Source organism: Miniopterus natalensis, chromosome 1, assembly GCF_054644295.1.
Source record: "Miniopterus natalensis isolate mMinNat1 chromosome 1, mMinNat1.hap1, whole genome shotgun sequence".
In the NCBI taxonomy this organism is placed as follows: Eukaryota; Metazoa; Chordata; class Mammalia; order Chiroptera; family Miniopteridae; genus Miniopterus; species Miniopterus natalensis.
In genome coordinates, this window is record NC_142081.1 from 157,824,024 (window position 1) to 157,842,909 (window position 18,886).

The 18,886-nt window shown below is 34.3% G+C and overlaps 1 protein-coding gene across 1 annotated transcript in view; it reads right to left on the reverse strand.

The window, feature by feature from the left end:
- Nucleotides 1-18,886, reverse strand: part of MRPL1 (mitochondrial ribosomal protein L1) — a 46,387-nt gene that overhangs the window by 15,217 nt on the left and 12,284 nt on the right. Inside the window, exons 4-7 of the mRNA XM_016207517.2 lie at nucleotides 17,144-17,227; nucleotides 15,547-15,618; nucleotides 12,303-12,414; nucleotides 2,851-2,957 (exon numbers count right to left, since the gene is read on the reverse strand). Coding sequence (XP_016063003.1) covers nucleotides 2,851-2,957; nucleotides 12,303-12,414; nucleotides 15,547-15,618; nucleotides 17,144-17,227 — 375 coding nt within the window. The remainder of the gene's footprint in view (nucleotides 1-2,850; nucleotides 2,958-12,302; nucleotides 12,415-15,546; nucleotides 15,619-17,143; nucleotides 17,228-18,886) is intronic.

Below are 18,886 nucleotides of genomic sequence, written 5' to 3' on the forward strand. Positions count from 1 at the left end.
ACAAACATGTCAAGCATCCTCAAAATTACCTGTGCTCCTTCATCATCTCTCCTTCCTACCCTTTTCCCCAAGGCAACTATCAATCTGCTTTCTGTCACTATATATTATTTTGTATTTGCCAGAATTTTATAGAAATAAAATCATACAGTATATACTCCTTTTTGTCTGGCTTCTTTCACTCAGCATAATTATTTTAAAATTCATCCATGTTAAAGCATGTACCAGTAGTTTCTTTTTATTACTAAAGAATATTCTATTATAGAGATATAGCGAAGTTTGTCATACATTCATCTGTCACTGGATATGAAAAATGTTTCCATTTTTAGCTATTACAAATAAACCTGACATAAGCATTTGTTTACAAGTTTTTGTATGGAGATATGTTTTCATCTCCCCTGAGTAACTATCTAGAGTGGAACGGTGGGATCATATAAGAAGTGGATGTTAACTTCCTAAACTGCCAAGCTGCCAAAGAGGCGGCAGCAGTGTCTTACATCCCCACAGCAGGGTGTGCGCAGTCCAGTCCCTCCACATCCTCACCAACGCTTAGTATAGTCAATCTTTTTTATTTTAGTTATTCCAATGGACGTGTAGTGATATGTCATTGTGGTTTTAATTTGTATTTCCTTAAAGACTAATAATGCTGAGCATCTTCCAATGTGTTTGTCACCTGTTTGCCATGTGTTTGTTACACGGTGAAGTGTGTAAGAATCTTTTGCTGATTTTTCAGAGAGGATTGTTTTATTATTGAGTTTATAATTTTAACATCTCTATTCATGAATAATATTGGACTGTTTTTTTTTTGGCCTGGTTTTGGTATCAAGGTAATGTTAATTGCTTTAGTAGGTGAGAAAATCAGGTCCCTGTTACTCCATTTCAACCCAAAGCAGAAGTCTTTAACAGTTTCTACATCATTTTATCTACTCCTCCCTAGCCTAGAAAGTATGTATCATTATTAACCTCATTTTACATATAGAGGATATGAGAGAAAACTGAAGCTCAGAGAGCAAGGTGGCACAGTTCTAATCTGGAACTAGGATTTGATTCAGAAGTATGAATCTGAAACCCATTATTATGCCACAATATTTAAGTAGTATTCAAAAAGATTCTCTTTAAACACACAGAATAATTCCTTTTTCATTATGAAAAAGCATTATATCTCTAAAATATCCAGGCAGTCTGATGGGCAACCCATGTCTTAATCATTATGGTATCTGTGAAAAGAACGAGTAAGATGCCATGGTTTTGTATACTGTGTCAGCATCTATATAAATTATTAACCACTGAACATACTGGAAACATTAGTTAAGAAAAAGAAAAAAACCTAGCTATAAAGAGTCTTATAAACATATTCTATGGTACCAAAAAGTCCAGCCAAAAGAGTAACGATAATAGCTGCTACCATTTTAAAATTTATTTAATCTCTAAAACCACAATGTGAAACAGACATTAACATATAAATTTTATAGATGAGGAAATCTGAAACACAACATTAAGAAACTTGTTTAAAGTCTGTCATTCCTTAAGTAGGAGGGCTGGTATTCAAACCCATGTCCCTATATAATATTCTCTTAAAATCTGTTTTTGTCTTTTTATGTTTTTTACATTACAAAGTTGTCATCCCTAGGAAACAAGAAGCACTACCAAGCGCCTTCGGGGAGCAAGGCAATTCCTCCATCAGATCCTGGCACAGCTCAACGCCAAATGAACTGGAGCTGAGCTTTGATGGTAATGACAGCGGTGCGCAGTTTCCCAGTACACGGCTGGATTAAACCTGTTTTGCCCCTTTCTAAAACAAGTTTTCCTTCCATAAAAGTAGCTGAGCACCTATTCTGTACTTCTGATGATCTACAGAGGGCACAGTTCAATTCGCTCGGACCTGTTGGCTATCATGCAGAATTCCTCTCAGGAGCAGGATGGGAGGAGTACTAGCTGCTCAGATAATTCCAGCCGTGAGGCTAGATGATAGAGGTAAAGAGTCTGGACTCCCGAGGAGAGAGGCTGCCAAGGTTCAAACACCTACTCTGCCTCATACTGGCTATGAGGTCTTGGAAAAAGTATTTAACTTCTCTGGGCTTCCATGCCTTCATCTATAAAATGGTGTAATTTACCTCCCACAGATTTGAGGATTAAGAGACAGAATATATAAAAAGTGTTTAGAATAGTGCCTGGTACTTGGCAGGCAATTTGAATTTTGCTATCAATATAACTATTGTCCCTCTAGTTATTGCACAGGAACAAAACTACACATATTAAATAGGTATTTTAGAGATTCTTTAGTATAAAAAAGATATTAGCAAATAGCTATGTATTTAAAAACACAATCCTATAAAAATTTGACAGATCTATAGTAGTGTCCTAAAAGTACCTCTGAAAATTGATTTCTAGCATCTTCTGTAAATAAGCAAAACGTTTTTAAAACCCATTGAGAGATAATCAGAAATAACTCACAAAAATAAAGCAAGTTAACTCAATTCCATTAAAGTAGTATTAAATACCTACTGTGGGATCAGCATTATGCAAAGTTCTACAGGACATATATGAGATCTAGACCCTATTTCCAAATAAGCTTAAAATATTAGAGCACAAAAATAACATATAGAATAATCAAATAAGGCAAAGTACAAGTAAATATTAGTGGATGGCACACAACTCGGAAGAAGTTCTATGGTACCATTAACATTTATGAGTCCAATCAATAAAGAAATTATCTATGTGTATATTTAGTGCCACTCCTAATGCTAGTAACAAGAACAAGTTCAAAGGACTGGTATATTATAAATTATTAATGAATCACTTAAGCAAAAAAAGGGGGGAGGCAATTATTGAATAATTTCCACTGTTACTTACTGTTGCTATTTTGGTCTTGAGAAAGTTCTCCCTTTCTTCATCTACCTTAATTTCAATTCCAGTTTTAAATAACTCAAGCATTTTGGGGATGTCACGGCCAATAGAATCTGGTTAGAAAAATAAGAAATCCAAAGTCAATCACTCCATCTAAACAAGTAGCAAAAATTACTGAATAAGACAAGCTAAATCTCGTGTTAAGATATAGTAAATAAGTTGTGGCAGAGATACTTTAGGGTGGCCCCATTTCCCAGTGTTCATGTCCTAATGTAATCCCCTCCCCTTGAGTGTGGATGGGACCTGCAATTTGCTCTTACCAACAGGATGATTATGTGTACATGATTACCTTACATAAAACCGCAATGCCTATCTTGGAGGAGACTCTCCTACTGGCTGTGAAGAAGTAGCTGCAATGTTATAAGGTGCACATGAAGATGGCCACAGTGTAAGAAACTGAGGCCCTCAGTCCAGCTGCCTGCAAGGAACTGAACTCTGCCAAAAAGCCACATGAATGTGGAAGCGGATCCTTCCCCTGTTAAGTTTCTGATGAGAACACAGCCCTAGTCCACACTTTGACTGGAGCTTTATGAGACCCTGAAGCTGAGACAGTAAAGGTGTGTTGTTTTAAGCCACTAAATTTGTTGTAATATTGTTGCACTGTAATAGATAACTACTAAATAAATAAGTATATCCAATGATGCTGCTTGTCTACTTTAGAAACATTGATGACAAAATAAAATAAAATCTGTAAAATAATCCATAATAAAAGGTAACAGTGGAGTCTTGAAGTCTATAAGAACATTTTACCTACCTTTGAGTAAAATTCACCTGATCTGCCTTACTATAAGGAAGGTAAGGAGCTAGGAAAAGTAGCAAGATTTAGCAGTGGAAATGACATCACAGTGAATGACAGAGCTCATGACTGTAAAGAAGCTGGCATGAAAAAAAGAGTTAAGAATTAAAACTTAATTTATTGGACTCTAATGTCACTTTGTCATCCATTAAAGTAGAAAAAAAGGGATGCAATTAAATATAGAAAGGAGAAAAATGAAATCAAGGTAAAAACTAAGAATTTTCAAAGGATCACACAGGAGACTCCAAACATAAGCTAATATTCCTTATCTTTAGTCATTAAAATTTTAACTCAAATTTAATACCATATAATTTCACTTAGGTGTGGAATCTAATAAACAAAATAAACAAAATAGAAACAGACTCATAGATACAGAGAATAGACTGACAGCTGCTAGACGGGGGGGGGGGGGTTGTGGAGCTGGGTGATAAAAGCTAAGGAATTAAGCAAAAAAAAAAATCTCATAGACACAGACAACAGTGTGGTGATTACCAGAGGGAAGGGGGTGGGGGAGGGAGAAGAGGGTAGAGGGGGATAAATGGTGATGGAAGGAGATTTGACTTGGGGTGGGGAACACACAATACAGTATACAGATGATGTGTTGTAGACTGTACACCTGAAACCTATATACTTTTATTAGCCAATGTCATCCTGATAAATTCAATAAATTTATTTTTAAATCTCATTACATAGAAAGCATAATATTCACTCAGTATATATTACTTCTAAGGATCATCTGAGTTGTCTGGTATGGCAAAGGAGCACTTTACCCACAAGAAGCTTCAAATCTAATTGGGAAAAGGGATGTGAAGAGGAAACATCTACTGAAAAATACAAAGTTTTTTTAATATCACATTCTGACGTAATTGAGTACTAACCAGTATGACAGTATAATATTAAACAGTAAAATGCTAATACAGTAGTCCCCCATAATCCACCATTTAGCTTTCCATGGTTTCAATTACCCATGGTTAACTGTAGTCCAAAAATACTAAATGGAAAATTCCAGAAATAAACAATTCATAAGTTTTAAATTTTCCCATTTCATGCAGGTTGTCACATTTATTGGCATAAAGTTGTTCATAATATCATCTTATTATCTTTTAATGGCTATGGTTTAGGTATTGAGGTCCCCCTTTCATTCCTGATCTTGACAATCTGTGTTCTCTCTTTTAAAAAATCAGTCCAGCTAAAATTTTATCAATTTTATTGATCTTTTCAGTGAATCCATTTTCCTCTCATTGCTTTTCTCTAGTTTGTCCTTTTTCTGTTTCATTGACTGCCACGGTATTTATTATTTTCTTCTTTTTATTAATTTGCTTCTTTTTTCCTAGGTTCTTAAGGTTAAAGCTTAGAACAATGATTTTAAACCTTTCTTTTCCAATCAGACTTTAACACTATAAATTTCCCTTTGCAGATTACAATGGTGCCTTACATCATTGCTTTAGCTGCACCCCACAAGTTCTGTAGTGTTGTTTTCACTGCCATTCAGTTCAAGACATTTTCTAGTTTACTTTGGAATTTCTTCTTTGATCTACCAGTTATGTAGAAATAGGTTTTTTAATTTTAATGTATTTGGAGAATTCTCATATTACTTTTGGTTTCTAAGTTTACTGTGATTAGAAAACATTCTCTGTATGATTTCAATACTTTTAAATTTATTAAGAATTGCCTTATAACCCAGTAAATGGTCTGGTCTAATCTGGTGAAAGTTCCATGTACACTTAAAAGTGTAGACCAAACAGCACTTCTTTTATTGTTGGATGAAGTGTTCTATAAATATTAATTAGGCCAAATTTGTTGATAGCATTATTCAAGTCTTCTATATCTTTATGGATTTTCTATCTATATATTCTATCAGTTACTTGGAATAGAATATTAAAATTTCTAACTATACTTGATGATCAGTCTATTTCTCTTTCAGTTCTTTCAGTTTTTGCTTCATGTATTTTGTGGCTCTGTTTTTAGATGAACATGTCCTTTTTTATTGTAAGATATCTTTTTTCCTAGTAAATTCCTTGTCTTAAAAGTCTATTTTGTTTGGTATTAATATAGCCAACCCAACTCTCTAACACTTACTGTTTTCATGGTATATCTTTGCTTTTCATTTTATTTTCAGCCTACTTGTGTTTCATTATAGTGTGTCTCCTGTAGAAAAGATATAATTGGATTGCTTTTTTGTCATCTTACAATCTCTGCCTTTTGGTTGAAGTGTTTATTCCATTTCCAATTAACCTAACCATCGCTATGGCTGGATTTAGGTCTTTATTTTCTATTCGTCTCATCTTGTTGGTTCCTCTGTTCTTTCTTTAATGCCTTCTTTTGTCTGAAACAAAAAGTTTTTGGCATATCATTTCTATTCCTCTATTTAGTTTGAAGGTCTATCTCTTTCTGTGTATGTGACTTTTACTTGCCCTAGAGATTACAATGTACATATTTACCTATCGCAGCCTACTTCATCTACATACTGGCTGACTTCAAGGAAAACAGTAAGTTTGCGCCAGCCTATCTCATCCGCCCTACCTCACCTCATGATATTATCATGTCCAAATCTGCTTCGTCTTCTGTATATCTCTCTTTAAAATAGTATTCATTGGGCTACTCAAGACAGAAATCAGGGAATCATTCTAGAGTCCTCCTTTTCCCCTACCCCCACAGCTAATCAATAACTCCTGCTGAGTCTACCTCCTCCGTATCCCACCACAGCCTCCTCCTTCTCCGTCATCACGGCCTCCGTTCAGATTCTGCCTTTTACCTAGCCTACTGCACTGGCCTCACTTGTCTTTGTTCTTAAGGTTTCATCTTCCTCAAACCACCACTGTCTCACTTACACAGCTGTCACAAGTAGTCATTCTAATGAGCCAATCTTCCATCATTCTCCTGAGCAGTATTTTTCAACGGCTCGGACCTGCATACAGGATAAAATCTAACCTCCAAGGCACACAAAGCCTTCCGCGATCTGGCCCACTGCCTATCACTGTCTAAGCTCGCTGAACACCACTATCTGATGACACTTTATGTACCAAACAACAGAAAACTCCTTCTAACTTCTGGAACATGACTGGCTCACTTTCGCTTTCCTGCATTAGGATAGGCCACTTCCTCTACTTGCGATGTTCTCCCCATGCACGTCAGGAAAGAAAGCGCCTCTTCATGCTTAAATGCTCAATGTAGATGGTACCTTCTTTATATAATCTGATTCTACAAAGTAGTCCCTCATTCCTCTTAGCACTTTGTACTTTTCCACAGGAATACTTTCTCCATTTTAGTGCAGCACTTTGTTCTCATTTCTCTCACTATTCAATTTTTATCTCCTTAAAGATGGGAACTATCATCTTTCAATCCTCAGTACTAAGTGTACTGCCTGGGACATAGTAGGCACTCAATAAATGAGTTATGAAGGTAAAAATGATATTTGAAGACATGAAAAAGAATGAGTTATAAAGTAATTATGGAGCATGAAAGCTACTTTAGGACTTGTAGGGAGTCAATAATAACAAAGGCGCACATATATTACAAACTTGCTATATACCCAGCCTGTGAGAAGCTCTTGAATACATTATACTAAAAACACTATGGGGAGCATAAAACCCATTTTGTAGATGAATAAACAGAAGCACAAAACTGTTTAAAAAAATTTGTTCAAGGGCACAGTAAGTGATAAAGTCAAGTCTGAGAGAGGTCTATGTTAACCACTATTCTATTCTGTTTTTCAGTATAACCCGATGTTAAATCTTCACTGTTATTTCTAGGGCTTTGCTATCTCTCATTGCTATGTAACTGCTCTCCTTTTTTCTCTGTACTTTTATGTTCTTCTACCTTTTCTTTGTTCTTACTTCTTTGTCTTTCTCTTCCTCTAATTCAATTTCCATAATGAACATAACATGTACGAAACTATATTGTCAGGTTTTCACCCTGATGTACTTTCTCTTTTCTTCTTTACCAGGGAATATTACAGGGAAGAAGCGAGTAGAGTAATAGACACCAGGGAAGACAAAGAAGGAATAGCTATTGAGAAAGGAGGTAAGTTAAGATTACATAGTGTAGCCTGGCCAGCATGGCTCAGCAGTTGAGCATCAACCAATGACCCAGGAGATCATGGTTCAACTCCCAGTCAGGGCACATGCCCAGGCTGCGGGCTCGATCCCCGGCAGCGGGTGTGCAAGAGGCAGCCAATCAATGACTCTCACTATTGATGTTTCTATCTCTCTCTCCCTCTCCCTTCCTCTCTCTAAAATCAATAAAAACTTACAAAAAAATTTTTTTAAAAAGATTACATAGTGAAAAGAAAGTTTTAAGAAAGAAAAAACTAAGAACAGATCTCTTAATGCAGCAAAAGAAAGATCCATGATTATCACTAAGCGACATTTTAGCTGAATATGGAAGAGAAGGTTAAAAGAAGAGTAACACTTGATAAGGAAATGGAGACGGCCAATCACAAAAGACCACTTATTTGAAAAACTTGTATGAAACAACAGAAAGGACTAAGGTCATAGCTAGAAAGGATAGCTGAATTGAATGAAAGTTTTAGGGGATGTGTTCTGTTTTCAGTTTATTTAACTGGAGAAATCCCAGCATGATTAAATGCTTAGTTAAGCCAGTTTATCTACTGCACAAAACAAAACTCTTAGCTCGGAGACAGCAAGGACCTTGTCTGTCTTTTTCACAGCCATCACACTCCAGGCTTGGAACACAGCAGAATTTTTCACACATAAATATTTTTTAAACTAATGCACAAGAGGCAAAAATTTAGAAAAATTTCAAACTGATTACTCTGCAAAAATTCCTTTTTCAGTATTTTTCTTCATATAACCAGAGTTCTAACTGTTTAAATAATGCAAGCAATACCATGTCAGTCTACGTGCTAAAAATATTTCACATTAGATTTCAATAGTTTTACATCTCTCAAACATGATACACTACCAACTTTCTTACAAAAGGCAGTCCCCTACTCAGTAGATGTGAATACTCTTTGGACAAGTTTGCTGGAATATCCTTTGACAAGATTCCAACTGGAGCACTGATATTCAATTCTAAGAAAAATACACAGCAGTGGTCCAATTTTTCAATCATGTCCCTTTCCCACCTATCTGCTAATAACTTAGTGTGGTTTAAAAGAATTCAACTATTTCCATATATCCTATAGTATCTACCATGGTTTAATATGCATAATAGAAAATTTATTCCAGTAAGTCAAGATATTTTTCATACCAGTATTTTTTGTTTAAGTAAATTCTAAATAATATATAAAATTAGGAATAAAAATATCAAAATATCAACAAAACATATCTATATTAGAGTTAAACGAATTTCTGAGGGCACTTATATTGTGGGGATGGGAAAGCTAGTTTACAAGCAAAATGAAGCCCATTTTCTTCCAAGAAATTTTAAAAAGCACGTTTTAAGTGTCTTTTTCCTGGAATAAAAAAGAAATACTAAGAAAACAATCCAAATGTGCATTTAAAAATAGAGAACTTGCCTACAGTTACATAAGCAATTAAGATAAAAAATAAAACAAATAAAGCTCTAACATTAAACACGCTGCAAAATGTGAATATTCAATCCAGCCAAGATGGTTACACACACTCCCATTAGTAAAACAAAATGTAGCACAAAATGGGAAACTAATAAGCTTAGCTGTGGGGGCTTGTTTGTTTTTTAATTTCATCCATTTACTCAAAATGTAATTTGTATTTTACCCTAAAGTCTTTTCTTGGATATAAGGGGAATCAAATGTTCCTAAACAAGAACCTGAACAAGCTCTGAAAATGCATAATGCAAGCTTCATTTGTTCTAATGCACATCTGGTATACTTTGTTTTAACACTTTTGACAGGTTAATCATTTGTCTTCATGTTTAAAGAACACAAATGTTTTGCCAGTGCTGTTACACAGATCATGTGAGGGTGAAAAGAAAAAGTTAGGGAAGGAAAAAGGTCTGTCTGTTTTTTCAAGATGCTTTGTTAAACAAAGGTGGGGGGAGAGCATACCTAGGTAACTTGACCCTGGTGTACAGAAACTATGACTCATTATGAAAGTAAAAAGAAAACCCATTAATAAAAATTAGCATTTTGATGGGAAACTTTTCTTACTTGAAATGAAGTTATTTGAAAACCTTTCATACTAAAAACAACAGTGCCAAATTTTGTGATGTAAATCATAATTTTAAAAAAACCTTCAAGACTGTAAAAAACAAAGGTCTAAAGGGTTATTCAGAGAATGGATAAAGGAGCAAAGGTGGCAAAATTAACTTCTCTGAAAAACCAGTTCACCCTGCAAAGAAAGGAGCTAGCTAAATACAGATATATTTAGTAGTTTAAGTTTTAAATGACTGTACTTAGTACTGTTTGGTTTTGTTAAGATTGAACTTAATTAGAAAAAATTATGAGAAATATTTTCATCAAATTGAACTGTAATTCATGATTAATTTTTAAAATAATGTTCAATTTCATGTCTTACTTTGGAAAGATTAAGTCTGATTCCATGACAACAAACACTACTGTAATGAAAATCCCTAATAAAAAGTGCCAAACTTCATTCCAATATCTAGTAAGGATGTGTTATTCAATGCAGGCTATCAAAAAATAAATAAAGCTAGTACAACAAAAGAATTGGAGAGTACATATGAAATTGCTTAAAGTACAGAACATAATCTATAATTCAGGTTAGTGTTAGTGGCTACCACATATGCAGAATTTTAGCAGGATTTTTCAGCTCGAGTGGAAATGGGAACTTCAATCTACTAAAACAATTTTAAAATATGTGTTCCGTTTACACTGTGAAATTTTATTTGAAATAACATCTATCTACAGCAAATATCCCGTACCACCTATAAATCTCAGCATCATTGGACTCTTCCTTTTCTGTCTTCCAAACTGTCCACTACTAACTACTTAGTGCAGTCCTAATATATCTGACATTTGTCCTCTTCATTCCAGTCTCATTATAAAGACTTTAGTTTTTTCAATTACCTTTATTAGTCTCTGGCAATTGCACCCAAACTTATCTCCCTGCCTTTAGTTTTGTTTGATGCCAAAAAGTTTATGAACTCTTGCAAGATTAAACCTCTAAAGAACTTCCCACCTTAAAACCTTCTAAGGGATTCCTGCTGCATACAGAAGAAAAAAACAAACGCCCAAGCTTACTCGGATCTTATTCCTGATCCTTCTCAACATGATATTAATCTACCTTTCCAACACAATTTCCCATTATTCCCTTTCATATCATTGTAGGGGTACCTTTCAATACAGCTAAAGCGAACTAAGTGATATTTCTTGTACGTGGACTATAATTTCTGACTTACTTCAATGTCTATGATTAATATATTCTTTCTACTTGCTACTGCCAAGCTAACCTTGAAATCCTAGTAACAGTTTACTAACAATAAAGTAGAAATTTATATGCTTGAAAATCATATATTTTTGGTTAAGTATCTTAGCAGAGCATACTGTTCTTTTTTCCAGTCACCACCATATGTGCAGACTCACAATATGAGCATAAAAGAGCAAAATTAGTATCAGGAACAGGATGACTACCCAAGTCAAACTGCACATCTGTTCCACAGAAAAATCCCCTGCTACTCCCCTCAACTCAACTCCCACTTCCTTTTTACTCTATATAATTAGCTAGTTTGACAAGAGCTGTTAAGATGGGCTTTGGGAAAGGAGTCTCCTACCTTCTCAAGTTGCCAGAACTTGAATAAACCACTTTCTCACCAGTGACTATCTCATGAGTTTGGCATTCGATGTGCCAGGCAGGAGAACTTGGGTTCAGTTCCATACTTAAAATAATATTCCCCTTAATCTACTCATTCATTATTCAAGGTCAGTTTAAATGTCAGCCCCTTCAGAATGCCTCCTCTAATTTCCTCACCTATGTGTAAATTCCTCTTCTACTGAACACCTGCAGCACCTTGTGAATTTATCACTCAATATTTTATACTTTATAGCACAGCTATTTTTGTAGCAACCTTACCTCTCTTACTAGATTTTTTTAAAAAAAAATATATCTTTATTGATTTCAGTGAGAGGAAGAGAGAGGGAGAGAGAGATAGAAACATCAATGATGAGAGAGTCATTGATTGGCTGCCTAGCCCACATCGAACCCTGATGGCCTGGATCGTAGGTCGACGCTCAACCGCTGAGCCACGCCCGGCTGGGCTCTTAATAGATTTTTTAAGGGACAAATATCCATAAGGGAAAAGTTCCTTAGAGGAAAAGTTGTAGAGCCATGCACACTGTAAACATTCATATATGTGTTGAATGTTGATGTAAATTAGCATACATATTATATTGATAAAGAGGTATAAAACAATATGATGATAATATACCTAGCGGGCAATACATTCAATTAATTTCAAGTTAGAATATGGCCTAAATTTGAAGTATTATATAGTAAGTGGTTTTAAATTATAATAGATTACCAACATCAATGTCAAAGGGGGAAAAAAATCAAATCTGCATGTTCTTATGTAACACAAAATTCAAATACCAGGACATATTATTTATTCTACATATATATTAGCAATTTTGTTTTCTAACTAAACATATATATTAGAAAGTTGTTGATAGCATATTGAAATAATAAAATTAATTCTCCCTTACTTCGAGTAAGCTTTGGAAATCTTTTTTTCAGTTTCTTCTTTAATGGATTAAGCTCGGGCATCATTTCTGGAACAGCTACATAAAAGTCTGGTTTAATTTCATCATCCAAAATCTAAAAATCAGGAAAAAAGATAACCTTAGATAATATGACAAACATTATCCTTCTGAAAATAAAGTATAATGTAGTAATTTCCTTTATAATTTAGAAAACAGACATTATGCACATTTTTTTCCTTCAAACACAAGGGTCGTATGAACATGTTTCCCAATTATAAAAACCATTAGAAGCAAAACATTTTCTGATCTTTTCTCTTAAAAATAGTCACATCCATTTGAAATATATATATATTTAATGGGTTTAATTCTTCTGTGGGGTTAGGTTACATAAAAGTGTTAGAAGCTAACACATCATACTGATGTGTATGTGGCTCATAAATCTCAAAGATGAATTCATATGTCCACTAAAACTGAAGAAACGTGCTGAAAATTTTGCAATAGACACATGTAACAACTAGCTGAAAAATAGCTAGCAACTACACTCCCTTTCTAAAGTTAGAGCATCAAGAGAACTGAATTTGTAATTATTTTCACAAAGAATTGAAACTAAAATTCTCTTTGCCTCCAATAACTAAAAATAAAAGAATGGAACTGTAAAAACGAGTTCATTTACAGTTTATTTTCCATACTCTAATCCCATTCTAAGAGCAAATAATATCGGTTTTTAAAGGCATTTTAAATTAATTTAGGCAGACATTCATAATTATTATACTACTACAATATACTCCATTTAAAAATTTAGTTGATTATAAAATGAAGCAACTTTTTAGAACAATACTGCCTAGGCAACAAATATTTTACCAGTGATTCTTTTTGCTTGAATCTTACCACAGTATGTCATTCAAAGTTGTGGTTTGAGATTACAGTGAACCCTAAAGACTTGAACTCTGGCCAAATTAAGCTGTGACTCTGAAATTTTATCTTCCTGTTACTATTCCAAATTCTTTACTCTCTAAATAACATACTGTGTTCCTCTTAACAATAACTCACATTGAACAAGCACTTAATCACATGCTAAGCAGTCAGCTAAATATTTAATGTGGTCAATTCATCCAGTCTTTAAAATAACCCTACGAGGCAAGTAATAATATTAACCACATATTCCAGATAAGAAAATTGAAGATTTAGGGAGGATGAGTCAGTCTATGCACTTAAAGGGGCAGACCCAGAATTGAAACAAAGGCAGTATGGATCCAGAACCAGGGCTCTCATCATTAGAAATATTGAGGAAGAGGCTATTTTGAAATGTCAAAGAATGGTATGTGAAATTTTTACTCCAAGATTTTCCAATACTAATCCTAAAACATGTTTCTTTGAATTAAATTAAATTTAAAATTACATTTGAAAGCTACGCTATAGTAAACCTTAACATTACATCATGGAATAAAAAGTTAAATAGAATGAAATTATGCTTTAGAGACAAATAAAAACAAAATTATTTAAAAATGCCTCAGAAGCAAGCATACTTGTGATATTACAAAATAAAGGAAAATAAATTTAGTGAATAAAGGTCTTACGTGAGAAATAAAAGTTTAGTAAATTTATTCTACATTCACCTATTACAAGTCTAAAGAATATTAGTATTTAAACTAGTTAAAAAATAAAAGAATGTGTGAACGAAAACTGCAGCCAAATTACTACTTACAAAACTGTACTGAATTTACTTCATTACCTGAGTACCTTCTAAAAATAACATGGATGAGTTTTAAAAGATACTAGGGGATAACTTGCAAAATGATACTGGTTAAGATGCCTTATATAGATGGCATTTTCCCCTCTAATAACAGCATCACTGGGGCACTGAAAGAGAAACTCTGTACCTATAATATTTTATTTATCAAATAATTTCAAAGTGTACTTGGTTTCCTTATTTGGGTTACTTTTTCAAATATGTTTTATTTAATGAACTTAATGCTGCAGAACACTTTCTGCTCTCTTGCTATTACTTTCTTGAAAAATAACTTCTTACTTAACATTTAAAGAATGGAGGTATCTATTTAAACTCCATTTATGCTATGACAGTTCTACAAGATACTCTTATGCTTGCAGGAAGAAAACAGGTGGAAGGCAGTATACAAGTTAAGTAAGAATAGTTCTCTCACTCCAGACACCAAGCTCTACTCTCAAACTCTGAAGAATTTGTGGTATTATTTTTAATAGTTAAAATAACTCTATTAAAATTCATGATACATCAGTAAGAATTGGGTACCACTCTCTGACTTTGACCTAGAATCTGTAAAAAAGAACAATCTCTTCATATTTCCCATTAGTTCTATTCCCAACAATCATTCTGGAGACTGTCCTTAAAAGTCCAGAATCCACACCAAATTTATAGTATTACTGAGATAGAAAAAAACAAACTACAAGCACTGTTATACATTCCAAAGGAAGGGCCCAGTTAAAACTTCCCCCAAATCAAAATCTGAAAATGGGACAAAAGATAAATTTTCCAATCACTTTTTCCTGTTCTGAAAACAACAACAAAAAGTATTCTATAACCTAAATGATTAAATTTGGAAAAGACTTTAGAGACTGTTAAGGGAAATCATTTGTGTTTTCAGAAATAACTCTCAAAATTCAACAGACATGCCTCTTCTTCCCACTTATTTAAAAAAAAAAAAAAAAAAAGCCCTGTTTCGAACAAGATCCACAAATTCTTTGTTATTTTCTCAAGGGAGGCTACAGAATCATTTGTTGCCTCCGTGCTGAGCCTATGCCACTCTGACCTGATGGGAAGGGGTGAGGGGTGGGGCATTAAAAGTTAAGAGTAACCCAAAGTACCATATTATAGAAGTCAGATACTATTCTTTGTGATCTACTAAAGTTAACCACACTTTTTACTCCAAAGAAGCAAAATATTTGATCTTCAAAACATGAATAGAGATATCCATGTGTGCTACCTTTTGGATTTCATTTAAATCTCATATTCAACATACAAGTAGCAAGAAAAAGAGCAATCACAATATAACTCAAGTATAATTAATATCAGAATGTCCAGATAATTTTTTCTTAGCTTGATTTTGAAACACAAAAGAATAGGAAAATGTTCATCCCTACCATAAAGCTCTACCAACCATTTATCAAAAGATATGCATAAAGTGGCTATGTTCCACATGCAATAAATAAATGGATAGTAAAGATAACAGAACAATTTCTGTAACTAATGAACATGAAAGCAACACTGTACCTTCTGAATCAGATTAGTTCCTCCTGCAAAGGCAGCTCCATTATTTTCTGCTATTTTAATCTCTGATGCATTCTACCAAAATACAATAGTTTAAACATCAATCTTTAAACAAATTCAGTCTGCTTTCAAGTATTTTGTCAGAAACAATATCACAGTTCAAAATAAAAATTGTGGCTTTTACTTTTAATTAAAAATGCATCAATTGCCCTGGCCAGTTTGGCTCAGTGGTTAGTGTCGGCCCACAGAATGAATGGTCCTGGGTTCGATTCCAGCCAATGGACGTACCTCAGTTGCAGGCTCGATCCCCGACCCTGGTCAGGGTGGGTACGGGAGGCAACCAATTGATGTCTCTCTCACATCAATGTTTCCCCCCCCCCCCCCTTCCACTCTCTCTGAAAAGCAATGGAAAAAATATCTTCAGGTGAGGATTGGAAAAAAAAAAAAAAGCACCAATTTTCAATGAGATGTATCAGAAATATTACATCCAGAACAAGTTTAGTTTGTACATGATTGAGGCATTTCTTGTAACATGAGCAAATACAAAAAAAGGATGCGGAACCTACTGAGTGGTTCAACCTAAGTCTCTAATAGCATAAATATACCATCTTCCAAAAGCAAAATATTAAATTATATTTAGTTTTGCTAACATAAATTGAGACATTTTATCAAACCAATACAGAAGGTGAAATTTTATTTATTTAAAGATTTTTTTAAAATTTATTTTTAGAGAGAGAGGGAGAGGGAAAGGGAGAGAGAAACAACAAAGAGTGAAACATCGATCGGCTGCCTCCTGCACGCCCCCTACCAGGGATCAAGCCGGAGATCCCAGCATGTGCCTTGACTGGGAACTGAACTGGCGACCCTTCAGGGCATGGGGCGATGCCCAAACAACTGAGCCACACCAGCCACAACGAGAAAAAAATTTTTTATTTAATAAATGACAGAACCAAAATTTAGCCTGTTATCTGAAAATTCAAAGAAAAATACACAGCATTAGTTATTTTCTTTCTCTATGTTCCGTTTATACCATTTGGTTTTTCCGTGAAAATGTAGTACTGCCTTAGTTACTCAAGTTCTGTGGCATTCTAACAGGTATATGCTCTACTTTTCTGGAAAAAAGTAAAGAATTTCTTTCCTTGAAAGTGAGACAGATGGACAAGAATCAAAACACTTTATAAAACAAATTCATAAACACACGATAAATAAATGTTTATTTCCACACTAGATAATTTTAAAAGTGTGGTTTCTGTGTCTTTACAGCACTACGCAGGCCCATTGCTTTAAAATCATTCTATTGCTGTGTGAGAAGTTTGAGTGGAAGCAGGAGCCGGTAGGAGGGTAAATTCTGCGCTTCTCTTTCATTTCTGTGAGAAGCGTAATGTGGCAGGCCAATAATGATGAGCTTAATGTTCTAGTTCAGCTTTTCCTCTCGCTAATAAATGAGTCATCTTACTGCTCCAAGCTTCAAATGGGGGAAACAAAACTAGATGAATGCTAGAATTTTCTCTAACTCTACTCATTCAGTTATTCTAATCACTTATTAATGTGCTATATTAAACAAATTAGATGATTTAAAAAGTTGATTAAGTTTACTCACCTCTGTAAATACAGCAACTTTATTGATTTCTGAAACGAATGGGTATGGAAAACTAAGGACACTGGCAAATGGCTCCACTTTTTTCTAAATACACAATGGAAAAATGATTATGAAAAATTCATTCATTTTTCTGTATCTCTCACATCCATAAAAAACAGGACTGACATGTTTTGTTTTAATTCTACCACATATCCTCTCATTAATCCAGAACTATTCACTGATTACAATTTAAGGAATAAGAGATTATATTTCTTTTGTAAGAAACCATAATGAAAATCTAAACCTCTCTTCCCAGCTTCATACTCCCATAGCACTTGGCTTTTATCTCTGTATCACTCATCAATCAGTCTCTCATATATTTAGAGATGTATTTGCATATCCATATCTTCCCCAGCAACTAGTACAATGCTTTCTGCATGGATGCCAATAAATTTTGCTACCCTGAATTAAATTTAAAAGAACAAGTAATCTTTTGACACCAGCAAGTAGGACACGAGTGCAACTGTGCATACTAAACAATAGATAATATCCAGCTGATCTGCTCAGTAGGTCACCCCTAATCTCCATCGTTGGATCTAAACAATTCGGTGATATTAACTCTAAATCCAAGACAGAATGCGAAGCCTGAAAGGCTCTTCTGAGTGGATCTATTTTGAAAACACTGAAACCACCTACCACTTTCAGATATATTTGGGAAGAAAACTGGAAAAATCTAAAATAAACAGTGGCATGCACTTGAGGCGCCCTTATGTGGGTGGAGATTCTACAGGGCCTCAGAACTAATTTGTTCAGTTACTTGGTCAAGGACTTTTCTAGGATTGTGGCTCAGATCTCTTAGGGAAACTTTACATGAAAATAAGTTCTAGGTCCATAGTTTGGTGCAGTCTTAAGGTATGGAAAAAAGAGAAAAGTGGTTGTTCTCTAATTAAAACTGAAAGTTTGTATTTTTAGTTTGTTTTGAGTAGAGATAACCTCCTGAGGATTTCTTTTCGGAGAAGAAGGCACAAACTCTTAAGCACACGTTCTACCAGACATGCAATTCAATTTTATTCACTGGCATTCCTTTGCCATTAACATGTCACAACTGGTTTCAGTAAATTTTCCAATGGCAAGCAATCATAATAATAGCATCCCCTGGGGGAACACTGGCTTATTGTACAAGCAGTCTATCAAGATTTTAAAAATATCTTAGGATGACAACAGTACCCTTTCAATGTGCCTAGTTTATAAGAGGCTTTTTTTCATTTATGAAATGAAGCTTGTAGTACTACAAAACATCTTTATGAAATATATTAACAGTTGACTGAGAAAGTGATCATCTTGGAATCTGCAACATTTTTATATAAACAAACTAATAGTAACACTGTGGTATAAAATAAAATTATAACTTGGCTAGTACAAACTGTTTCTAATAAATAAAAACTAAGAAATTAGATTTTGATTCAAATCCTAACCCTACCCCCTACTCTCTGACCTTGAGCAAGTTACTTCACTTTTTGTGTCTCAGCTTCTTCTGAGATTATGAAAGGATTAAATGAGAAAATGTATACACAGCATAAAAAGTTTCCAGTAAATGTTGACTGTTATTATTAAACACCTACCAAGTTCCTACATGCATGATCTTATTCAATCTTTGCTATAACCATATGAACTATGCATTTTATCTCCCTTTTTAAAAGAGATGAAAAAATAGATTTGAAGAGGTTAAACCAGAAGCCCAAGCTCAAAGAGTTAATAAGTGGT